Source organism: Megalobrama amblycephala, linkage group LG18, assembly GCF_018812025.1.
Source record: "Megalobrama amblycephala isolate DHTTF-2021 linkage group LG18, ASM1881202v1, whole genome shotgun sequence".
Taxonomy (NCBI): Eukaryota; Metazoa; Chordata; class Actinopteri; order Cypriniformes; family Xenocyprididae; genus Megalobrama; species Megalobrama amblycephala.
Window position 1 is genome coordinate 36,453,193 of NC_063061.1, and position 27,307 is coordinate 36,480,499.

A 27,307-nucleotide genomic window follows, 5' to 3' on the forward strand; every position below is an offset into this window, starting at 1 on the left:
ATTCACTATTGGCTGATGAGGATTATGCATTGACTCATGAGGATTCGCTACTGGCTCATGAGGTTTATGCATTGACTCATGAGGATTCACTATTGGCTGATGAGGTTTATGCATTGACTCATGAGGATTCGCTACTGACTCATGAGGTTTATGCATTGACTCATGAGGATTCACTATTGGCTCATGAGGTTTATGCATTGACTCATGAGGATTCACTATTGGCTCATGAGAATTATGCATTGACTCATGAGGATTCACTATCAGCTGATGAGGTTTATGCATTGACTCATGTGGAATCACTACTGGCTCATGAGGTTTATGCATTGACTCATGAGGATTCACTATTGCCTCATGAGGTTTATGCATTGACTCATGAGGATTCACTATTAGCTCATGAGGATTCACTACTGGCTGATGAGGTTTATGCATTGACTCATGAGGATTCACTATTGGCTCATGAGGTTTATGCATTGACTCATGAGGATTCACTATTAGCTCATGTGGATTCACTATTGGCTCATGAGGTTTATGCATTGACTCATGAGGATTCACTATTAGCTCATGTGGATTCACTATTGGCTCATGAGGTTTATGCATTGACTCATGAGGATTCACTATTAGCTCATGTGGATTCACTATTGGCTCATGAGGTTTATGCATTGACTCGTGAGGATTCACTATTGGCTCATGAGGTTTATGCATTGACTCATGAGGATTCACTATTAACTCATGAGGATTCACTACTGGCTGATGAGGCTTATGCATTGACTCATGAGGATTCACTATTGGCTCATGTGGATTCACTACTGGCTGATGAGGTTTATGCATTGACTCATGAGGATTCACTATTGGCTCATGTGGATTCACTACTGGCTGATGAGGTTTATGCATTGACTCATGAGGATTCACTATTGGCTCATGAGGTTTATGCATTGACTCATGTGGATTCACTATTGGCTCATGAGGTTTATGCATTGACTCATGAGGATTCACTATTGGCTCATGAGGTTTATGCATTGACTCGTGAGGATTCACTATTAGCTCATGTGGATTCACTATTGGCTCATGAGGTTTATGCATTGACTCATGAGGATTCACTATTGGCTCATGAGGTTTATGCATTGACTCGTGAAGATTCACTATTGGCCCATGAGGTTTATGCATTGACTCGTGAGGATTCACTATTGGCCCATGAGGTTTATGCATTGGTTGATGAGGTTTTACTATTAGCTCATGAGATTCTGGTAATGGCTCTTTATTTTCCTGTATTGACTCGTGTGATTTCTGTATTGGTTCATGAGATTCTGGCATTGACTCATGAACATGAGGTTTATACATTGGCTCATGTAATTCCGATATTGGCTTGACAGGCTCTGGAATTGACTCTGCAGATTCCGGCATTGACTCGACAGACTCTGGCTCTGATTCAGCAGGTTCAGGTGCACTGGTGACTAATAAGATGATTCAGAGATTAAAAAATACAGCAGATAAACAGTGGAATAAAAAACACATTGAGACACTTCATACCAGTTTCTTCTCTGTGTCTGCTATGCTCCAGAACACTTTCCACTCTCTTTACTTCTTCTTCAATTACTTCATGTTTCCCAGAAGTCTTCTCTTTCTTCTCAGAAATCTCCTCACCCTTCCCAGAATCCTCCACTCGTGGTGCTGTAGGGATTGCTTGGTTGCAATCATTCGGATAATCACAATGTTGGTTCATACACACAAACACATACACCGTGTTGTGCTCTATAAACAGCCACTGAACGGCCTGCACACTAGCCAGAAATAACAACCTGTACATCAATCATAAGAGTTTCACACTATACATTCAATCTATAGTGACCACAGACCACAAACCCCTCTGTGGTACACTTTTCATCTGTCAACCACAGATTAGGGAAATGTCACTAAAACCACATCTACCATGATACTACTGTAGCTCTTGTTGGACACCTAACAATACCTTCCACAATCTCTTTCTCAGTTTCTCTGTGGTGTGTCCTCTCTTTTTCAACAGGAATCATGTTTTGTCTTGGATGCTTGGTTTGGGGATTATGTCTGTGAGATACTGCAGTTTATCAAAAAGAGGGAAATGTCATTTTGGCCTTTCAGGGCTTTGAAAATATGTCTAAAACACTGAATGACAAAATATTAATCAATAGCAAATATTAAGCTCAATGAAATAATTTAAATTACATATTACCTTCTTTTTGTATGTATTCATTAGACATGTGCCGGTATACAGTAATATGATATATCATGATAATGAACATGCCCGATATTGTTGTCCTGGGCACTTACCGTGAATAATTATTTATTATGAATTATTCAGATTTTTAGAATGCGTTTTAAGAATACTTTACCCATCAACCGTTTAAAATGCACAAAACCACTGTATGCTGCGTCACAGGGACACACGCACTCATATGTAAACAAGCTCAACACGCATGAGCAGCGCATGACGGAACGAGTGAAGGAGATGTGCTGCATTGAATAAATGCATATTCACTCTCTGACAGCAGAGGGCGCTGATGGAACAGCAGAAATGCAGCGGTTACCCCGGTAACACCCGTAAACAAAGCAGCTGCACTACCTTTTAGCTTTTAGTATTTAAAGCAGAACTCAGTAAGATTTGCGAAGCTCCCCCTACAGGTTCCTTCAGTGAATCACACTGTTGTAAATACTCCAAGTGCAGCTCTGGACTACAACAACTACAACGCTCACCAGCGCAGTAGTTTTGCAAATACAGTACAAGAAATCTCGATGGAGGTGGGTAATTTTCGAAATTGTCTTATAAAGTCATAATATATACATTGTTTTTGAATTACCGTAAAGCATTTTGTCACTCTCGCGTGAACGTGAACATGAGGCGAGATTGTGTCGGGTCGGCGCAGCTCAACTTGCAAGTGCTGTTTTCTGGCGTAGACGTGCCAGAGGGGGTTAGTGCACGCCTCAAACACACCAATACAAGTCAATTAACCATCGTAAGGACTTACGGTAAAAAAAGTTACTTAGTTCTGCTTTAAATGTTTCAAACAGCCATTCAGATTTTTGTATTTGCAATGGTGTTCATCACAGCACCAAATATTTAAAGGACATTTATTTTCAACTTTACACATTTTTATATTTTAACTTGGACTACAACATGCCCTATGTTTTGTTTGCATATGTTCTGACTCTGTTCATTTACACTTTACAATCTAGCTTCATTAGTTAACATTAGTTAATGCAATAGTTAACAAAAACTGACGATGAATAATACTTCTAAAGCATTTATCAATCATTAACATTATTAAGATCAAAAGTTGTAACTGTATTATTTAATGGAGCTGAGCTAACATGAAAAAACAGTTATTAAACCTTTTATAATATGACAACACTTTTTTTGGCGAATTATTTCAATATCGTGATAATACCGTATTCCGATACCATATGATAGAATGAATCAGCTGTGCAATGGAGTGCAACTACAGTTTCTGTTCAATTGGTTTTGCTTGTTGTGTCTGAGCTTTATTGATGTGATTCTTAATTTGAATGTAGTTGAACTAAAGTGACTGCCCAATGTGGTTTGCTATGTGGTTGCAAGGGTGTGTGTACTACTTTAATACATGAAAAGTGGCATATGACGTTAAACAGACAAACCAAACTGCAATTAATCTCGAACGACAGATCGGTGTTGTTTGAGGTACACAAACGCTCCTGCGTGTACACAACGACCATGCTGTAATTTCATCCACACACGTACGCGTTATGCTACTGGGAATCTCAAAGTTCTCCACCTTTATTAAATCCATCCGAGGAGCTGCTCCGTCTCGCGTCTCAGCTGAGCGGTTTATTCTTCCCTCTCTTTTTTCATGCCAGCTTGACGTTTTCTGATCTGAGCTCAAGCTGGAGTTCTCGTTCACTCGTTAAACGTCATGCAGTATTCATTCCTCGGGTGCGTATGTGCGCTTCGATCAATGAGTGTGGATGTGTGCGGTGGTTCTTTGTTTTATATATTCACAGGCTGCCCTAATCCGCTTTGTGCTGAAAGATGCAAAGTCACTCTATATTTTGACAGAGGAAAACACTGTCTAATTGAGCATTGATTTCCCACAGTGCACATGCTTTGGAGCCGTTACCCACAATCCTCTAGGGGTACGTTTGAGTAGATGACTTACTGGCAGCAAAGTCACTGAGCTCTTGGCTTGGCTACAATGCTTTGACTGCCAAAACAAGTCTTTGAAAGATGCTTCTATAGCATACTAGTAACACTAGCACACACACACACTAAACTAGTGCCCTTACCTCTGCTCTCTATATGTCTGTGAACAGGCCCCTCCTCCAGGGGTGTGGCTTTGTGGGGTGTGTCCTGTGTGAGAATATGAGAAGGGGGTGGTGTGGCAGGGGGCAGGGCTTCTGTGGGGGAATTAGGGTCTATTTTAGCTGGTGGGATGTGGTTTGCAGTATCTACGTGCACTGGAGGAGCATCTAATGAGATTTGAGGGGGAGTGTAATAGAAACGGGTTAGAGAAATCAGAGTCAGCATGGAATATGCGCACAAATACAAAGTGCTGAGCTTAACAAAACCTCTTGCATTTTAAATCTTGTAGTTTGGTTCTTGCAGTTGCTTTCAATGCACATGGGGGGCGCTAGTGTCAAGTGGAATCCCATTCTGCACTGCAGAGGCAGTTATGAATTCATTCCATGTTCAATCTGTGTATTAAAATATTCAGAATGGAATAAATAGTATACTGCTTACTCTGCAGTGTATACTGACCAGGGTTGTGCAAAAATTCAGAATTGAATAATCGACTGTAAAACCAAAGAGTGAAATTAATTAAATGAAATGAGTTCCTTTCACTCAAATTGTACTTAATAGAAAAAAGTTGCGTGAACTCAATTTGACTTTATAAGCTTATTGAGTTTTACAGTGCTCCTGTTCTGTCATCATTGCTTTGTACCAGTGTTGTTTTTTGCTTAGTCTTATGTAACTTTAGTACTTTGAGTTTGATGAACTTAAACCATTTAAGGCAGTCGGTTTCCTCAAACCATTTAAGTAGCTTTATAGTAGTTAAGACAAACTGAATGAGAGGAATAAACAAAATCTTTAAATTGAGTTTGCTCTAATGATTGACTAAACCAACACTAATATATAAGTGAATTTAACTTAATGTATATGAGTTTATAGTACTTCAAATCTCTTTTTACAAACAGCTGGGAGGGACTACAATGAGCAAAAGGGGGTGTGGCCATGTTGGGCTGCTTTAGAGAAGAGGAAGAGTTGTTGTTGTGTGTTGTTACCACTGCTTCACAAACGAGGGTCAACTCAACGCTGGATTTGCACAAAAGATTAACATGACGGCACATGCTAGTGGATGAGTTGAATCAACTCCACAGCAACTACATCAATTTATCTAATAACCATTCAGAAACTTCCAGATGCATTTTAAAAGTTGTAACTCTTTCCATCAGTGTCGACTCCGGTTTGAACAATGTAAGGCTGAACACCGTTACTGACAATCCTCATTTTGTCTGCGTGAGATTCTCCAGCTTTGTTGTTGTTGAGCTGTTAAAGCTCCGCCCTCTTCTGGAAAGGGGGCCGGGAGCAGCAGCTCATTTGCATTTAAAGGGACACACACGAAAACTGTGTGTTTTTGCTCAAACCCAAATAGGGGCAAATTTGACAAGCTATAATAAATGATCTGTGGAGTATTTTGAGCTGAAACTTCACAGACACATTCTGAGGGGACCAGAAACATGTAATCTTGTAAAAGGGGATAATACTGTAGGTCTCCTTTAAATGGTTTAAGGCAATCAGTTTCCTCAAATGGTTTGAGTTACTGTAAATTATTGGGTTTAACAGTGTATGGATTTCAGTTGAATTGGTCACACCCTACAGGAAGCTAAACTGCATTACATTAACAGTAATTCAAGACATGTTCAATCTGCTAAATGAAGTGCATTTGCTCCATTTACATTTATTGTCTGTCAATCCATAAGGCAAATAAACCTTTTTAACCTCTTTTAAACATTTTTTAAAAACATTCCAAATTTGTCTTTGATTTCAAATTTGAATTGCAATTCATTCTGTTTGCTACATCAATTCAAATTCAAGAACTGAATTGGAATTTAAAAGTAATTTTTAGTTCAGTCCTGAATGGCGCACAACCCTGATATTGCCAACTAATTTTTGTTTAAATGTGATACAGTATGTAACAAAATTTTAAAACAATCAATTTGTTATTGTGTTGAATCAACACCTGCCATTTAATTCTCATAAATACTAGGGCTGGGACAATAAATAGATTAGTCTCGATTTGTGGATCGATTCTGAGATTTTACAAATGCATTGTGATTCTCTTTTGAATCGATGTCGAGCTTAGTTTTTAACAGCAGATGACGTCTAGGCTATTTTTTAACCGCACACTCAAATGCTCAAGAAGACGAGCGCTCGTGCATTCGGCTGAGTCTGAGAATGTACTTGCACCTTTATTGTCCTTTATTGTGGGATTTATTGCCCCAACCCTAATAAATACAGTGATTTATTTCAGATAAAAATATCTTCACATTTGCCAGTCCAATGCAACAAGTCAAGAAAGAGATGAACTTGTGGTTGATATTGCTTGTGCATACTGCCGAATCCAGTGCGTCATCAGTTTATCTGACTGGAGCACGTTTGTAATAGTAAGGTCTTAAGTGAGATGCTGTTAGATTGTGAAGCTGCGGTTTAATGCAGATTGTCAGTATGCATGTGTTTGTGCATGTGTGTTTGTGCGCGTGTGCGCTCATGGAGTTGCAGATGGCGCTCTGTTGGATTAAGGCGCATTACATCATCATTAATCTCTGCTTGTAAGGCAGCAACTAGTATAGTCTATGTATATTACTCTAGATATGTAATATTCAGGACTTACTGTGTCCAGGCAGCCCCTTTTTTTAATCAGATCTCCCACCTCATATATATGTTTCATAAAACAATCTAGAGTAATAATTGAGTCATTTGCATTGCACTGTGAAAAGTAGAAGAAGCATTTGTTTTAAATGTGTTTTAAATGTTATGGCACATATGCACATGAAGGCAAGGTGGCTGAGCTGTAAAGTTCACCTAATCAGTATGTTTTAGCAAAATTATTATTTGTACTCTCAGGTTATATAACCAGGTTTCTAGATCTGAATCTCTACAGTCTATTGCCGATTTATTGCCGATTTATAATTTCTAGCTTTTTTCCCCTTTAAGCCAGGTTACTACTGTATTGCTATAACTATGGGAGCCTTTGAGGGTCACTCTGTCCCACCTGTTTTCAAATCTGGCAATTCTGTTATAGCTGTAGTGAAATCTTCAGCTGAAGTGTCAGTCACTGTTGGCATTAAAGATGAACAACAGCAAATTAATAAGCACTTAAAAACAACACCTGCAGGCCTTTAACTGAAACTACAGCAACAGGAGAACCACAGACAGACTCTGAGTTTATGCTGCGTTCCATTCAAAGTCAAATGTGGATTATTCCTTCTTGATATCTCTGTCTTCCGATCACATACACTACTGTTCAAAAGTTTGGGGTGGGTAAGATTTTTTATGTTTTTGAAGTCTCTTCTGCTCACTAAGGTTGCATTTATTTGATCAAAAATACAGTAAAAACAGTAAGAGTGTGAAATATTTTTACAATTTAAATGAACTGTTTTCTGTTTGAATACATTTAAAAATTTTATTTATTTAAGTGATCAAAGTTGAATTTTCAGCATCATTACTCCAGTCTTCAGTGTCACATGATCCTTCAGAAATCATTCTGATATGCAATTTGCTTATTATCAATGTTGAAAACTGCTTCATATTTTTCAGGATGAATACAACGTTTAAAAGTGCAGATATTTATTTAAAATTTATTTAAACATTTTGAAACATTATAAATGTCATTTTTGATTAATTTTATCCATCCTTGCTGAATTAAAGTATTAATTTCTTTCGAAAAAATAATACTGACCCCAAACCTTTGAACAATATAGCATACAAAACAAACACTGACCGATTTATTTCCAAGATGTCATGTTGGAACTTTAACTCCTTAATGCATTTCATTCACTTAAATTAACATTTATTTGAATTATGCTAATTTTCCTAAATGAAAGAGAATGTTTATCCTGTGGTGTTTGTGTGTATTGGTTTGTTCTTCCTCTTGTGGCTATTTGCTCAACTGACCAACCAGCACCCAGAGGATCAGACTCGCCGCTCTGACCTCGTAATCCCTGTCTGAACACACTTACACTGACCGTATAATCCCTGTCTGTGTGTGTGCAGGACATTCATCCCACACACATTAATATGAACACACACACACACACTGGCCTACATGTCATCTCCCCTCTTCTTGCACATATGAGCGTGTGTGTTTGTGTTAGTGTGGTGTGTGCATGTTGTGTGCTTGTGTGTGTGTGTTGTTCCCCCTGTGTGGGAGACCTGTAGACCTTTAGACTACAGGGGAGAGAAAACACGGACATGATCTATGAGTTTGATTTCTCTAGACCATATGCTACACACACACACACACAACCCCAAAAAGAGCCATGTGTAGTTTGCCTTACACACAAACACTCCCGTGACTTCACAGTCAATTTAAAGGGATAGTTCACCCAAAAATGAAAATTATCCCACGATTTACTCACCCTCAAACCATCCTAGGTGTATATGAGTATCTTTTAGATGAACACAATCAGAATTATATTTAAAAAATATCCTGGCTTTTTCAAGCTTTGGGTGAACTATCCCTTTAAAAACGTCAGGACTGCATTCTAAATTCTAATGTGACTCCAGTGACATCATTTCCTGTTGATTCCCACAGTTAATTTTCCTGAATGGCCGCTCAGATGCACCAGCACCGTGTCACTGGAAGGCAGTTTAAAGCTTTACGACGTTACACAATTGCTCTTAAATTCCTGACATCACAGAGTCCCGGGCTCCACTTCCACTAAGTGCTTTCCCACAGGAACACAGGCAGTTTTAAAATTAGACTGTGGCGACAGGATCTACTCAGCATTCATTTAAACATGCTCCGCCACAACGCATAAAGTAAAGCGAGTTTGAGAAAAGTTTCTGACCACATGTGTTTTGTAAACTGTCCTTCAGTTAGAAGTGCATAGAGATACTTTCACACACATACAAACCTTTATCTGCCTCCACCTTCATGCAGCTACACCCAGGGTCCACAATTAACACTCGTTACGCGACTTTAGTGAGCAACTGACCAGTTAATCACTATTTTTAAGATTGGCATGGGATGAGTTGCTTCGGCTGATAAAGGGATAGTTCGTTAACCTCTTTTTTTGTGAAATAACAGTGGTTGTCTAGTCTAAAAGATAACTGCTGAAATGTTAAATTCATGGAGGAAATCAATTATAGAGGAATCCCTTAGAAACATTTCCCATGGTAACCATAGTTTCTGTGAAAATATCATATTTAATATAGTTATTGCTACTACTGTAAAACCACTATAAATGAACACATTTTCTTTTTGTTTTCTGTAATTTTCTGTAAATGTCCTTTTTTTTACCTCTTAATGCATGACAAAAATCTTGTTCGTGCTTATTTTTTTTACTGTAAAGAATATATTATATATATATATATATATATAATAAAATTATCATTAAGCTTTTAAATATTAAACTATTATAATATAGTTAATATGTATAATTAAGCTTTAAAAATTAATAGAATATAAATAATAGATAATTATTATAATATAATATGATTTTCTTCTGTTTTTATAGAATTATTTATATATTTTATGGTATTTTTTTAATATTTTGAATTAGCTTTTATTTTTATATTTTCAGTTTTCATTCTGATTTTAGTTTTAGTAATTTTGTTGTGCTTTTGTCATTTTTATTAGTTTTATTTATTTCTGTTTAGCTTTATTTTTTTTTTTTTTTAACTGAAATAAAAAAAGTGTAAGCAGAAGTTTTTCAACTAATTTTTTATTTGATTTCATTTTTATTTCAGTTAACAATTTATTTTTTGATTGATGATTTACTAATAGATTTAGTTAACTACAACAACACCAACTTACCACAGCTTTATTGTTGTAACAATAATTCCAGTAACTATGGTGATTTGGTGGGAACTATGGTTACCATGGTGAATTTCTGCAGGGGTGTGTCTGGGAGCGAACCACCAGCTGTACTGTTGTTTTCTGGGAAATCCCTTTTTAGATGTTGGCTGAGATTCTGTAGTTGAGTGTGTGTGTGTGTGTGTGTGTGTGTGTGTGTGTGTGTGTGTGTGGGTGTGTGTGTGTGTTTAGTTCATGTTATGATGTAGGCGTGTCCTCTGAGTGAATCTTTAGTTTCTCATATTCTCTTTGAACCCTCAAGGAATCGCGTCATCTTTCCTGCTTCCCTATGTTCCTTCCTCTGCATCTCCCTTTATCTTTCTTTCTCCTGCTCTCTGATGTTAGGCTGAATTGCGGCTAGATTCGGTGGTTTGACGATGATGAAAGCCACGGGATGGGCGGCCCATGAAAAATGAAGAAGACATAACGAGGGATGGAGCACAGAGACAATGAAGAAAGAGAGAGAGAGGGATGACTGACATATCACAGAGAGAGAGAGAGAGAGAGAGAGAGAGAGAGAGAGAGAGAGAGGATGAAAGACCCGTCCCCTCATTTCTTGAGGGTTCTGTACTTACTGGAACCAGAAGAAGAGCCAGCCAGAGCCTGAGAACCTGAAAGAGAGAGAGAGAGAGAAAGTGTGTGTCAGTAGCTTTGTTCCAAAATCTAGTGAGTTGCTTTCTACATAGACAGCTGCCTTCTAAGACAACATCCGAACTGAAATGGAACATCATGAGTGACTGATTTGGAACATTCTGCATCAGAGACACTGTGAGACGTAAATAACTTCCAAGCTTAGTTTATTATCTAAATGTAAAAGAATAGCAGAATCCACAACACAACTATAACAATAACGGCACAGAGGAACGATATCGCTGGAATCACTTTCAGAATGATTTTGTCCTGACTTTATAATTCGCAATTCTGACTTTATAATACAATTCTGACTTTATAACTCACAATTCTGACTTTATATCTCACAATTCCGACTTTATGTCTCGCAATTCTGACTTTATAATGCAATTCTGACTTTATAATGCAATTCTGGCTTTATAACACACAATTCTGACTTTATGTCTCGCAATTCTGACTTTATATCTCGCGATTCTGACTTTATAACGCAAGTCCGACTTTATATCTCGCAATTCTGACTTTATAACACAATTCTGACTTTATAATGCAATTCTGGCTTTATATCTCGCAATTCTGACTTTATATCTCGCAATTCCGACTTTATATCTCGCAATTCTGACTTTATAACGCAATTCTGACTTTATAACGCAATTCTGGCTTTATATCTCGCAATTCTGACTTTATATCTCACAATTCTGACTTTATAACACGCAATTCTGACTTTATAACACAATTCTGACTTTATAGCGCCATTCTGGCTTTATATCTCGCAATTCTGACTTTATATCTCGCAATTCTGACTTTATAACTCGCAATTCTGACTTTATAATGCAATTCTGGCTTTATATCACACAATTCTGACTTTATAATGCAATTCTGACTTTATATCTCGCAATTCTGACTTTATAACACAATTCTGACTTTATAATGCAATTCTGGCTTTATATCTCGGAATTCTGACTTTATATCTCGCAATTCTGACTTTATATCTCGCAATTCCAACTTTATATCTCGCAATTCTGACTTTATAACACAATTCTGACTTTATAATGCAATTCTGGTTTTATATCTCGCAATTCCGACTTTATATCTCGCAATTCCGACTTTATATCTCGCAATTCTGACTTTATAACACAATTCTGACTTTATAACGCAATTCTGGCTTTATATCTCGCAATTCTGACTTTATATCTCGCAATTCTGACTTTATAACACGCAACTCTGACTTTATAACACAATTCTGACTTTATAATGCCATTCTGGCTTTATATCTCGCAATTCTGACTTTATAATTCGCAATTCTGACTTTATAACACAATTCTGACTTTATAATGCAATTCTGGCTTTATAACTCGCAATTCTGACTTTATAACACAATTCTGACTTTATAATGCAATTCTGGCTTTATATCTCGCAATTCTGACTTTATATCTCGCAATTCCGACTTTATATCTCGCAATTCTGACTTTATAACGCAATTCTGACTTTATAACGCCATTCTGGCTTTATATCTCGCAATTCTGACTTTATAACTCGCAATTCTGACTTTATAACACAATTCTGACTTTATAATGCAATTCTGGCTTTATATCTCGCAATTCTGACTTTATAACACAATTCTGACTTTATAATGCAATTCTGGCTTTATATCACACAATTCTGACTTTATAACACAATTCTGACTTTATAATGCAATTCTGGCTTTATATCTCGCAATTCTGACTTTATATCTCGCAATTCTGACTTTATAACACGCAATTCTGACTTTATAACACAATTCTGACTTTATAATGCCATTCTGGCTTTATATCTCGCAATTCTGACTTTATAACTCGCAATTCTGACTTTATAACACAATTCTGACTTTATAATGCAATTCTGGCTTTATATCTCGCAATTCTGACTTTATAACACAATTCTGACTTTATAATGCAATTCTGGCTTTATATCTCGCAATTCTGACTTTATAACGCAATTCTGACTTTATATCTCACAATTCTGACTTTATAACGCAATTCTGGCTTTATATCACACAATTCTGACTTTATAATGCAATTCCGACTTTATATCTCGCAATTCTGACTTTATAACGCAATTCTGGCTTTATAACGCAATTCTGGCTTTATATCACACAATTCTGACTTTATATCTCGCAATTCTGACTTTATAACACGCAATTCTGGCTTTATATCTCGCAATTCTGACTTTATAACACGCAATTCTGACTTTATAACACAATTCTGACTTTATAATGCCATTCTTACTTTATATCTCGCAAATTCCGACTTTATATCTCGCAATTCTGACTTTATATCTCGCAATTCTGACTTTATAACTTCCACTTCTGACTTTATAACGCAATTCTGACTTTATATCTCGCAATTGTGACTTTATATCTCGCAATTCTGACTTTATATCTTGCAATTCTGACTTTATATCTCGCAATTATAACTTTAAGTCGCAATTCTGACTTTATAACTCGTAATTGCGAGTTTATATCTTGCAATTGCGAGAAAAAAGTCAGAATTGTGAGATACAAAGTCACAGTTACCTTTTTTATATTTTATTTCATGGCGTAAAGTACCCATGTAGTTACCATATATTACCCAGTACTTTCTTAGGTAAGTACATTGTAAGTACACGTAAGTGCACATACTGTAAAAAAAAGTGCAACCAAAAAATGTGGACAAATGCTGCATAATTAAGACTTTAATACTATCTAGGCAGGCAGCTCACTAGGATTTGGAACAGAGCTAGTGTTTCTTGTTCAGACGGTGATTAGTGCAGATTTGGGACGCTTTCTCCACAGAGGAACCTGTGCGTGTGTGTTTGTCATGGAGCGCATTTGGGAACATTTTGTAGGCTGGGAAGGCAGTATGGCGGTGTGCGTCTGCGCTCTTCTCTTCTCTGTTCTCTGGGAATTGGGCCGCCACACCAGCAGTCTTGATCTTACTGTGAGCTGACAGGTCTGTGAAGTCTAAAAGGCTCTGCAGCGCTAGGGTGTGTAAGGGAAGTGAGTTGAGATCTGCAGTCTGCTGAATTCATCTGTGTCTGTGTGTGTGTGTGTGTGTGTGTGCGATGCCCTAGATTATTATTTTATCATGCGTGCTGCTGGTAAAATGGAAGGATGTTGTGTTTCAAAGGATCTCCCTTTGGATACTGTACAGAGGGAGGAAAAATAAAATTTGTGTTAATTTTCGCTTTATCTCTTATCGCTGTGTCCTTTTTTTCCTTTTTTCTTTTTCTTGCTTTTGTTTTATCTCTCATTTCAGTCCCTACTGATCGTTTTGTCCACATTTTCTGGGATAAATCAGATCCAGGCCGGTGGATAACCGTCCGTCTGGTTTCTCTGTGTGTGTCGGAGTGTAAAGATCTCTGAAGCTCAGAGGAATTCTGGTCGAGGAATTCTGAACCCAGAAAATAATGAGCAAATTTCAGTTTGATGGGCTTAGATATGCGAGACCTGTGGTGTAGGATGATTTTGGAGATAATTAATTCCCTTTTATAGTAGAATAGAATATTATAAAATGGACTGATCTGGCTCAAATCTGATTATTGTGAGTGCCTGATATTGATTTTCAAGAAATTTTTATTCACAACAGAAACTAGCAACCAGGAACAATCTTTAACGAGTGTTTTGTCTTTAATTGTAAGTTTGTCTCTGTGGTTAGGAACAGTATCTATATTTTGTTGCATTTGGCAGGGTGTGTATTTTACTCACACGTGTTGGGGGATCCGTTCGGCGTTGGTAAATAAGATCCTGATTTCCAGGTCTTGGCTTTGTATCCTTTTTTGCAGCGCTGGCAGTCCTGTCCGGTCGTGTTGTGTTCACATTGACACTGTAAGTTGCCGTCCACAAATACACACTGAGATGCGTGGAGATTACACTTACACCTGAATGACAGAAAGATGGATAGACATTATTAGACATTTATTGCATTTTTTTCGTGCTTTTTACATGCCATTGCTTTAGCTGTACTGCATTACAGAACTGCCAATACAGCAAATCTGATGAATTTCATGTGCATTTGAATGTGAATTTAAATTTTAAAGTGCACCTATTATGCCCCTTTACAAGATGTAATATAAGTCTCTGGTGTCTCCAGAATGTGTCTGTGAAGTTTCAGCTCAAAATACCTCACAGATCATTTATTATAGCTTGTCAAATTTGCCCCTATTTGGGTGTGAGCAAAAACACACTGTTTTTGTGTGTGTCCCTTTAAATGCAAATGAGCTGCTGCTCCCCGCCCCCTTTCCAGAAGAGGGCGGAGCTTTAACAGCTCAACAACAACAAAGCTGGAGAATCTCACGCAGACAAAATGAGGATTGTCAGTAACGGTGTTCAGCCTTACATTGTTCAAACCGGAGTCGACACTGATGGAGAGACTCAGGAAGAAGTTACAACTTTTAGAATGAAACTGGACGTTTCTGAATGGTTAGTGGATAAATTTATTTTCATCGACTTGAATCCAGCATTGAATTGACCCTCGTTTGTGGGTAAACAATATATGATATTTTAGTTTTATTTAACAATAATGACACTGGTTAATGTTAATGTGAAAATTGATTTAAATTCTAATGTCAAAATTTTGAATTTGAATGTGAACATACAATAAATGTAAATTTTTATATCTGAAATTTTATATCTAAATTTGCATCTGAATTTGATTCTGAATAGCTTATTTTTCCACACCATTTTTTCTTTCAAGGAAAAAGGCTGGATAGAAGTTTTTGAGACAGTTTGACATTGTGGTTTTTAATGATTTAATGTGCCAAATAAATGAATGAATATGGTATGAAGGCCAGTAAAGCATTTCAAACCTCCTCTATAAGTTGCACTCAAGCAGGGCCGAGTGCTTTCAGAGATATAAATTACAGGTGTGAGTGTGTGTTGGCAGGTGGAAATGCATCAAGAGGAATGAACACAGGTGTGCTGCTGTAGATTGGGCCCAGTAAAGCAGAAATGAGCGTTTGTGTAAGACCAAATGGCCCTGATCCTAAATGAGACTTTTCCACCTGAGCAGCACAGTGTGTGTGTGTGTGTGTGTGTGTGTGTGTTGAGCTTCAATCCAGTTTGTTCCGCTGGAGTGAACAAGGATCCATCAGCATCAAATATTCACAACATCATCCTGTACCTTGAGCCAACCCTCATCTATCTCTCTCACACTCTTTTTTTCTTGCTTTTTCTTTTCCATTGCCTGTGAACATTTTTTTCCCCCTCTTTCTCCTTCCCTCCATCTCCTTTAACCTCGTTCTCTGACACCATTGCTCTTCCAAGATGCGGTTTAGTGTGTACTGAAGTGGTCTGACTGAACCTGTCTGGCGGTCTGTAGTGTGAAGTGTTACTTGATTTATCAGACCTTTCTGTGTGCGTCAATGTGTACTTTAAAAAAAATAAAAGCTCCAATTAGTGTTTAGCCAAAAAAAAGGGGTTTATAGTCTAATGCCATACATTTGAACCTTCCAAAAGCTTTACAAAGGACTTTTTTAGGATGTTTTAAAGAACCCAGAAACCAAAACAATGATAAATGAATGCACATATGTGATATGTAAATGTAGGCGGGTCATATGTTAATGTGATTGTGATGTCATAAATAATTCAGCAAGTTATTAATGAGCAAGAACAATCCTATTGTCCATGTTATGACCTCTTTAAGCATCTAGAGAGTATAGAAGATTGTTTTTTCCGCCATGAAATAAAAAATAAAAAAGAATTGTTAGTTATAAAGTCAGAATTGTGAGATATAAACTTGCAATTACATTTTATAATGTGCAGTTGTGAGGGAAAAAAAATACTGACACTTTTTCTCAGAATTTATATCTGGGTCATTGACGGATAAGTGTAAAAAAACATAATGGAGATATAATTAATTTTGAAGTTTTATTAAGTGTTAACAATGAGATTATGTAGTTTTTATAATCAATTAACGCTGCTTTTGGCCATTTTTTACAAGATGGACAAAATTTGTCACCAAAAAAGTCATTCGGTTTAACCAAAATTTCGGTTTTACCGAATGACACTTTTGGTCATACCGAATAACGATATTTTCAAACAATGCTAACAGGCTGATATCTGGCTAGCTGGCAAAAGGACAATCAAACATTTTATATTTAGTACAAGTTTTTAAAATATTACAACATTTTCCATGTTTTATAGCGGTTGTACCGAATGACGTGATGTTTCGGGACATGCGTATGAGTGAGTGAAAACATGAATTTTTCAAAAAGTTAAGAGAGCATTAGTTACTTTACTTCACGACCATGTGGTCCTTTGCAGGTGTCTGAATGATGTCGCATCCTGTCACATGATATTGAGCGCATGACTTGATCCAGAATGGAACCTCTATATCGGTTACTCAGAATGACATCAATGAAATTCATTTTTCCGGACATTCTTTCTCGTAACAAAGCAATGACTTCTACACGTAATTTTAATACCGTTTTGCACTATGTTGATTTATGATGTTATAAAATCATTCCAAAATAAAAAATATAATACATTTATTACATTTTAAGATGTTTTAATCACAAATGAAATGGCTGTAATGGCCTTTTATAAATTAAATATAATAACAAATTATAATACAAAATATAATTAAAACCTTTTGGATTCAATGAAAGAAATCTAGTTGTACTACCTCACATACTTTGGATGTCATATCTTTGTTTTTTATTATTATTAAGGCCTTTGGACAAAAAAAATTACAAGTCACATCACTTACCCATATCACAATTCTGAAAAAAAGTCAGAATTGCGAGTTTATATCGCAACTCTATCTTTATAACATGCAATTCTGACTTTATAGCTCATTAATTGCAAGAAAAAGTCAGAATTGTGAGATAAAAAAATCACAATTACCTTTTTTATTTTTTTATTTAGTAGCGGAAACAAGCTTTCATAATAGAGTCATTCTGAACTAACTAGGAGTTTCCCTGGGATTTGCACTGTGAACTCCAGGAGTTTGGTGTGTTGTGTGTGGGTCTAATGTGCGGTTGTCTCCTCTGAGAGGCAGTTCCCCTGAGCGCAGGGGTCCTTCTGGGATAAGAATGCTTCTGAAGTGCCCTGTACGAGCAGCTGGGACAGCAGAATTACTCCCACCATCTGCTGCCCCTCACCTCTCACATATGTATACAAATGCTGCGCTCATATTCACAGATTTTTGTTCATATCAGCTCAGAATGCAAAACACACTCCAGTGCACTTTAACCCTATAAAGCCTACTGTATCATACTTGATGAGCAAGTTTCTAAGGCCACTAAATGATCAAACTTCCTGTTGCACACAATCTACATGCCTTCTACAGGCCTTTTAGTATAATATGATATAATACTGACATTTATATGCATTTTACGCAAGTAGTCTGTTATACAGTTATAAAGATCTCAGTGATTTACATTACAAGCATCAGAATTTCATCTTACCTTTTGACCATATAAATATCAGCATCTGCATCAAATTGCAAATTTTTACTCAGCCTCTAAATAAAACTGAAATATTTTTTTCCTCCTCAAGTATGAGCTCTCACTATATAATACTATATGAGCCATAAAAGCCTTGATGTATCAAATATGATACTCAACAAAAACACATTTTGTCTAAAGGTTCAATAAACTGTTCAAATAAAATGCAGCCTTTTTGAAATGTAGCCACTAGTTAATGCAGTAATTTAATTGAATGGTTCCTTCAATAACAGTAAGTAAAAATGTTTCCATTGGGATACGTGCAGATGCTCTGGAGGATGAACTTGACCTTCAGTCTCCACAACTTGGTCACTTTCCTGGCTCCAAGCTCAAGCACAGATTTCCCACGCCTTTAAAATTCCATTACTTTTCCAAGTTTTTTGTCCTTTGTGATTACAGGATAAGTATTTTTTTTTAGAATAAATTGCACTCACAAAGAGCATTTCTAGCCAACTGAATATTTTATAGCAGAGTGTAACTAGAAAAACTGAAATTCACTACAGAAATTCCCATGCCTTTTCAATATTTTATTATTTCTTACAAATTTTTTTTCAGGTCTGCAAATTGCAATATTAAAATTCCCTAGCATTTCTTTGTTTTCCATGACCATGAGAACCCTGTTAATTAATTATGGCCTGATTCCCTAGACAACGTTTTCATCTTCCCTACAATCAACTGCATTCATGTACGACTCTCTTCTGGTCTCTAGTCTTTTCTTCTCCACCTGTTTTTGTCTGACCCCGCTGACCAAACGAGCATTTTGCTGTCCACTGGTCATGCCTTAACTTTTTTCATTAGTATTCTTTTCATGGGCATTTAATAATTTTGACTTTTCAGTCTGAGTTAAATCTCATTTTACCTGTAAAAGAAAACATACCTAATAATTCTGCACACCTGAATATAAAGCGTTTTTCATTTCCAGCCTTCATGAACAATTATATATCACTTATATATGATTAAATACAAAATTAAAAGTATTTATTAAGATTGATGTGGTTTGGAATTTGTAAAAAGTGCTTGGAAAAAAAAATATAATCAGAAAATCAACTTGCCTAGTTATTCTGCACATGGTGTCCCCATTTACAGTCCCCATTACATTTTTCTCAATTAATATTTTGTAAAATGACTTGTGTTTGGAAAAATAAAGTTTCTTAGTTCTTAAGTTCAGAACTATGGAAGCTTGTTTCTGCCAAATAAAAAAGGTCATTGCAACTTTTTCTCACAATTCTGAATTTTTTTTTTCTCAGCATTGTGAAATTTAAACTCACAATTGTGATATAAAGTCAGAATTGCGAGTTATAAAGTCCAATTTGTGAGTTATAAAGTCAGTATTGCGAGTTATAAAGTCAGTATTGCGATATAAAGTCAGAATTGCGAGATATAAAGTCAGAATTGAGATATAAAGTCAGAATTGAGATATAAAGTCAGAATTGCGAGATGTAAAGTCAGAATTGAGATATAAAGTCAGAATTGAGATATAAAGTCAGAATTGCGAGATGTAAAGTCAGAATTGCGAGATATAAAGTCAGAATTGCGAGATATAAATTCAGAATTGCGAGATATAAAGTCAGAATTGCGAGATATAAAGTCAGAATTGCGAGATATAAAGTCAGAATTGAGAGATATAAAGTCAGAATTGCGAGATATAAATTCAGAATTGCGAGATATAAAGTCAGAATTGAGATATAAAGTCAGAATTTAGATATAAAGTCAGAATTGCGAGATGTAAAGTCAGAATTGCGAGATATAAAGTCAGAATTGCGAGATATAAATTCAGAATTGCGAGATATAAAGTCAGAATTGCGAGATATAAAGTCAGAATTGAGATATAAAGTCAGAATTGCGAGATATAAAGTCAGAATTGAGATATAAAGTCAGAATTGCGAGATATAAAGTCAGAATTGCGAGATATAAAGTCAGAATTGCGAGATATAAAGTCAGAATTGCGAGATATAAAGTCAGAATTGTGAGTTATAAAGTCACAATTCTGACATTTTTCTCGCAGTTTTTATCATGCAATTCTGACTTTATATCATGCAATTGTGAGAGAAAAATTCAGAATTGTGAGATAAAAAGTCAGAATTGAGATATAAAGTCAGAATTGAGAGATATAAAGTCAGAATTGCGAGATATAAAGTCAGAATTGAGATATAAAGTCAGAATTTAGATATAAAGTCAGAATTGCGAGATGTAAAGTCAGAATTGCGAGATATAAAGTCAGAATTGCGAGATATAAATTCAGAATTGCGAGATATAAAGTCAGAATTGCGAGATATAAAGTCAGAATTGCGAGATATAAAGTCAGAATTGCGATATAAAGTCAGAATTGCGAGATATAAAGTCAGAATTGCGAGTTATAAAGTCAGAATTGAGATATAGTCAGAATTGCGATATAAAGTCAGAATTGCGAGTTATAAAGTCAGAATTGAGATATAGTCAGAATTGCGATATAAAGTCAGAATTGTGAGATATAAAGTCAGAATTGTGAGATATAAAGTCAGAATTGCGATATAAAGTCAGAATTGTGAGATATAAAGTCAGAATTGAGATATAAAGTCAGAATTGTGAGATATAAAGTCAGAATTGCGAGATATAAAGTCAGAATTGCGATATAAAGTCAGAATTGCGAGATATAAAGTCAGAATTGCGAGATATAAAGTCAGAATTGCGAGATATAAAGTCAGAATTGAGATATAAAGTCAGAATTGCGAGATATAAAGTCAGAATTGTGAGTTATAAAGTCAGAATTGCGATATAAAGTCAGAATTGAGATATAAAGTCAGAATTGTGAGATATAAAGTCAGAATTGCGAGATATAAAGTCAGAATTGTGAGTTATAAAGTCACAATTCTGACATTTTTCTCGCAGTTTTTATCATGCAATTCTGACTTTATATCATGCAATTGTGAGAGAAAAATTCAGAATTGTGAGATAAAAAGTCGCAATTACCTTTTTTACTTTTTATTTCACGGCGGAAACAAGCTTCCATACAGAACAGATACATTATTCTTAAAAAAAAAAAAAACATTTTTGGCCATATAGTATATAATATATTATAATATATTCTTGCTATACAGTTAATTGGATAAAAAAAAAAAAGTTCATGAAGTTTCTTTATAGGTTCTTCAAGTGTATATTTAGGTTTTCTTAAGAGCTAGAGAATCAAAAGTTCTTTTTAGATTTGAAAAGGTTCTACTATGACATCACAACGTAAAAGCCTTTTAGAATCTAATTGGAATCAGAATTCTAATCGGAACTGTCGCTCTGACTGTCTTTCTCTGTGAGTTATGGATTATGTGAGCGGTTTTACGATGAGCAAATCAAACAAACAAAACAAACATGAATCCACACTGAGACTCCGCAGAAGCCAGGAACTCTCTCATTCTCTGATTTTCTGTGTCTGTCTTCTGTCTCTTCTTTTTCCTCCTCTGTTCATTAGATGACAGAGTGCCACCAGATCGCTCTGTTTCTCACTCGCACACTTTTCCTGCAATTTATTATGAGCGATTCATTCCCTCTGAGACACTCCAGAGCAGAAAGAGAAGAAGGTATATAAAGAGCAGTTGGTGAAATCTAATAAAGTAAACTGACCCTTTTCTTGTGCTCTGTTCAGAAATAATAATAAAAAAATCATTCGTTTGTTACAGTATGTGATTGTTGTGTAGCACATCGTTAGCTTTACAAAAAATTTCTATTAGATTCAATTGACTCTTTGCTAAGCTCTGCCCCCACTGGTTAAAGCTGAAGCTTTAAATCTCACATAACCTTTCTGGGGATGTCTTCAAAGATAAAAATGATTCATAAATCATGTCAGTGTTCTTCAAGTTCTCTGTTAGAGGTAGGGTTTGAGTTCAAGGACATTTATTGCAAATATAATTAGCTTTATTTCAAAATAATAGTCTGTGATATGTTCACACTAGTACAGCACGTGTACGGGTCACATCCTATCTGTGTTTTCTATAACTGGACATGATTAAGTTTAATTTGAGTATTATAAATGTATTTATCTAAACTGACTAAATAGCCTACACATGCTCTTCTGTGTCTTTCTCTTCAGTCTTCCATACTTAATCTTGTTTCATTTTTTATAAATCATAAAGACAGAACAGTGAAGGAAATTCTAGGTCTAAATCTAGTTGAGAAATAATCATTTTAAACTATGTGAAAATAATAGCTGCATTAATTTGCATTAGAATATGCACACATGTACACTGTAAAACCGAACAGTGAAATTAATTAAATTAAATGAGTTTGTTTCACTCAAATAATAATGAAAGTTCATTGTACTTAATAGAAAAAAGTTGCATGAACTCAAAATTTCATTGTAGTAAGCTTAACTTAATATGATGCACCACACTGGCCTTGATCCGCTTCCATGGCTCTCAGCCCCGCCCCACTTGTCACAAATATTTTAAGTTCTACCAGCTTTAAAAAATGAGTTAGTTTACTTAAATGATTTGAGGTAATAAGGTCTCGTCATAGGAATTACATGAATCACGTAAATGCATATTTTCAATTCAAAATGGCCATATTTGCAAAAAAAATTGTTTGCATTACTGGATGTTATTGTCAGTCGTTTAACATTTCTATGCAAAACAGTTGACATGTTAGATGTTTCGCTATTTATCTTACCTCACTCTCTTTCAACGTTAAACTGAGGCTTCCCGCTGGAATTTACGTTCTATATATAGCATTTCATCATTTTAGTACTTCAGATTAATCTTAATTCATGTATTTCTTTTTTTTTTTTTTAGTTTACATATTTAATCTAATATTTGTATTTTATTTTCAGCAGTGTTTCAATAACCTTTTTATTTAAGTTTTAGTTTGAAATTACAGTAACAACACTAGTTTCACTAACAGACTAAAACATTCATTCATCTCAATCATCATAATCACGTTTTGATGTAATCGTTACTTTTTGTTTCATTCTACAAAAATCAATAGTATTCTCAGTGTTAGCACTGCTTTTCACACTCTAAACTCTCTCTTTCTCTCTCTCAGTCGGTCTATCTGCTTTGCTCTTCAGTCACGCTTCAGCGAGAGCGGTATTCCCTCCGCGATTCCTTCCAACTCCCACTCATTCAAACTCTGGCTCGTTCTTCTCCTCCTCAAGCCACACTCATTCCCATCTTTCCATCTGTCTATCCACACATTTTTCCCATTCAGCATAGTTACACACTGTTACTAACTTGAGTACATTTTTCAGTAGTGTGTATTCAGCACATGACACGTGGTCTTGTGTTAGTGTGGCGCTAACACAGTCGGTACTCAAGGGGGTGATTGAGTGTCTCTCAAATGCCTGCGTTATTAAACCGGATGTGTTCTTTTTCAGCTAACTGCAATGAACATGTCGACTGTAACTAATTGTGGATTCTCCTCAAATAGTTGTGAGTAGTTGAACTGAAAGAGAAACAGAATGTAAAAGAGTTTATGCAAATGCTTTTGTTGTGTTTCAGAAAGCAATAACGCACAAAAGCGAGCATGTTTAGCAAGATGCATTTGCATTCAAAGAGCGTATGGTGCACAGCATATGTTTCGAGACTAATAAAATACTGCATTGCTGGTTTTCATATATGCTTTTTTGTTCATCATTTATTTGATCAAAAATACAGTAAAAACAGTAATATTGTGAAAGAACTATTTTCTAATTTAATATATTGTAAAAAGTAATTTATTCCAGTGATCAAAGCTGAATTTTCAGCATCATTACTCCAGTCTTCAGTGTCACATGATCCTTCAGAAATCATTCTAATATGATGATTTGATGCTCAAGAAACATTTCTGATTATTATAAATGTTGAAAACAGTTGTGCTGCTTCAAAATTTTGTGGAAACCGTGAATAGAAAGTTCAAAAGAATAATATTTGTTTGAAATAGAAATCTTTAATGTTTTTACTGTCACTTTTGATCAATTTCATGCATCATTGCTGAATAAAGGGATTCATTTCTGTCAAAACAAAAATCTGACTGACCCCAAACTTTTGAACAGTATAGTGTACATATGCATTTTAAAATGAAGTCAAAATTAAACATATACATTTTAAATAAACGTTTCTGGTTTCATCATGAATTTTTTTTACTTTCATTACATTTTAATCAATTTTTCTTCTTTTTCCAGGTCACATAACACCCCCTCTCACTAACATCATACAGAGACCACTTTTCATCACCCAAAATCCAGTCTCACCCAAATTGTATTATTGAAATATCCTGTTTAACTCCAAAATGTCATATTTTGAAATCAAAGTGTGCTTTAAACAGCATTTCATACTTTTTACTGTTTGCTTTTTATTTGTGGCTACCTAAAGGGCTTAAATGTAATGTAACAATGACTACAAGTTTGAGTAGCTTAGCAGACTAGTTTCTAGCTAGTTTCCCTTGACTACTGTATTTGTGTGTGTGTATATATAAACTAACCCCCACCTAAGACCCAGTCATTACCCATAATGCCACACGATAAAAGCATTAAGGTCACAGGGTCACTGGGCATGCTCAGACCCCAGAGGAGTTCAGACAGAGCTTTTAGAGATGACCTTCAACTGAACACAACTGAGTGTGTGTGTATGTGTGTTAAAAGGTTAAAAGTGTTCTGCTTTTTTTTCCTTTTTTTTAATCTTTATATATATATTTACCTGTAACCGGTAATGATGTATTGGCTGCAGTGGGAATTTGTGAATACTATATGTAGTATTTCTGCATGTGTTCTGCATGTCGCAGTGTGTGGTTTCTGTGGGGCGTCTCACCGCACAGCAGAAAGTGAATAATTTACGTAGACTGCAGCAAAAAAGCATGTGTATCTGTGTGTGTTTGTGTACGCCAGAGATCCAAGCTAGGAATTCAGTGCAGAGACTAGGTTTTTAAGTGCGTGTAGAGGAAAATAGATTACAAACAGAGAAAACACAGCCTTGTACACACACACATACACACAGAGAGAATGTCTCCTCAAAGCTTCTTCAACATGCAAAGACTGAGAGCGAGATGGAGGGAGGTGAAGGGGAGAAATGCAGCAGGAGATGCAGGGATCAGACTGAAGTTTACACTCTTAAAAATAAAGGCTCCTCATTGGCATTGATGGTTCAGTGGAATCTTTCCATTGCTCAGAAGGTTCTTTATAGTGGAAAAAGGTTCTTTAGATGAATAAAATGTTCTTCACACTAAGAAAAAAGTTTTTTTTTTCAGTGAACTGTTCACTGAGCGTTTCTTTGGGGAACCAAAAGTGGTTCTTCTATGCTGTGAAAACCTTTCCTTTTAAGAGTGTAGTAAGTGATGCTTTCTTCAGTATTTCTGGCTGTCCACTGCTTTGGAAGTGTTCACTCACAAATGACACAAATATGATTATTTCCTCACTCTCGTGACATAATTTTCTTTCTTCCAATAAGCACAGATGGATTATTTATATTTTGTATTTTCCATACAAAAAAAGTGCTGTAAAAAGCTGTCCATACAACTTGTAGGCAATATTTTACATACAAAAGCTTGTTGTGAGAGACACTTTTGAGACACTCATGACATTGTCAAATTTTGCTAAATAATTGGTCACATGACATGTGAGAACCGATGCCATTTGCTTTCAATTATGTCATTTTTAAAAGGAATACAAGTGCGAATAAGGTTTGTGAACTACCAGGCTTAAATTTCTTTTACATTTATATTATCACCATAATTTATGTCAGAATACATTGAACACTTTTAATATTATGGAAGCTTGTTTCCACCACTAAATTAAAAAAAAGAAAGGTTTTTGTGTCTTTTTATCTCACAATTCTGACTTTTTTTCTCAGAATGGTGAGATTTAAACTCGCAATTGTGAGATATAAAGTCAGAAAAACTTTTTTTCTCTCAATTCTGACTTTATAACAATTCTGACTTTATATCTCGCAACTCTGACTTTATATCACTCAATTCGGACTTTATAACAATTCTCACTTTATATCTCGCAATTCCGACTTTATAACGCAATTCTGACTTTATATCTCGCAATTCCGACTTTATAACGCAATTCTGACTTTATATCTCGCAATTCTGACTTTATAACAATTCTGACTTTATAACTCGCAATTCTGACTTTATAACAATTCTGACTTTATAACTCGCAATTCCGACTTTATAACGCAATTCTGACTTTATATCTCGCAATTCTGACTTTATAACAATTCTGACTTTATAACTCGCAATTCTGACTTTATAACAATTCTGACTTTATAACTCGCAATTCTGACTTTATAACAATTCTGACTTTATATCACTCAATTCTGACTTTATAACGTAATTCTGACTTTATAACAATTCTGACTTTATATCTCGCAACTCTGACTTTATATCACTCAATTCGGACTTTATAACAATTCTCACTTTATATCTCGCAATTCCGACTTTATAACGCAATTCTGACTTTATATCTCGCAATTCTCACTTTATAACAATTCTGACTTTATATCACTCAATTCTGACTTTATAACGCAATTCTGACTTTATAACAATTCTGACTTTATAACTCGCAATTCTGACTTTATAACAATTCTGACTTTATATCACTCAATTCTGACTTTATAACGTAATTCTGACTTTATAACTCGCAATTCTGACTTTATAACAATTCTGACTTTATATCACTCAATTCTGACTTTATAACGTAATTCTGACTTTATAACTCGCAATTCTGACTTTATAACGCAATTCTGACTTTATAACTCGCAATTCTGACTTTATAACGCAATTCTGACTTTATAACTCGCAATTCTGACTTTATATCTCGCAATTCTGACTTTATAACTCGCAATTCTGACTTTATAACTCGCAATTCTGACTTTATATCACTCAATTCTGACTTTATATCACTCAATTCTGACTTTATAACGTAATTCTGACTTTATAACAATTCTGACTTTATATCTCGCAACTCTGACTTTATATCACTCAATTCTGACTGTATAACAATTCTCACTTTATATCTCGCAATTCTGACTTTATAACGCAATTCTGACTTTATAACTCGCAATTCTGACTTTATAACAATTCTGACTTTATATCACGCAATTCGGACTTTATAACAATTCTCACTTTATATCTCGCAATTCTGACTTTATAACGCAATTCTGACTTTATATCTCGCAATTCTGACTTTATAACAA

The 27,307-nt window shown here is 35.5% G+C and overlaps 1 protein-coding gene across 3 annotated transcripts in view; it reads right to left on the reverse strand.

The window, feature by feature from the left end:
* Positions 1-27,307, reverse strand: part of ntng2b (netrin g2b) — an 86,964-nt gene that overhangs the window by 17,736 nt on the left and 41,921 nt on the right. For all 3 annotated transcript variants that reach the window (XM_048166548.1, XM_048166550.1, XM_048166549.1), the window contains exons 4-5: positions 14,434-14,606; positions 10,658-10,693 (exon numbers count right to left, since the gene is read on the reverse strand). In XM_048166548.1, the coding sequence (XP_048022505.1) occupies positions 10,658-10,693; positions 14,434-14,606 (209 nt within the window). The remainder of the gene's footprint in view (positions 1-10,657; positions 10,694-14,433; positions 14,607-27,307) is intronic.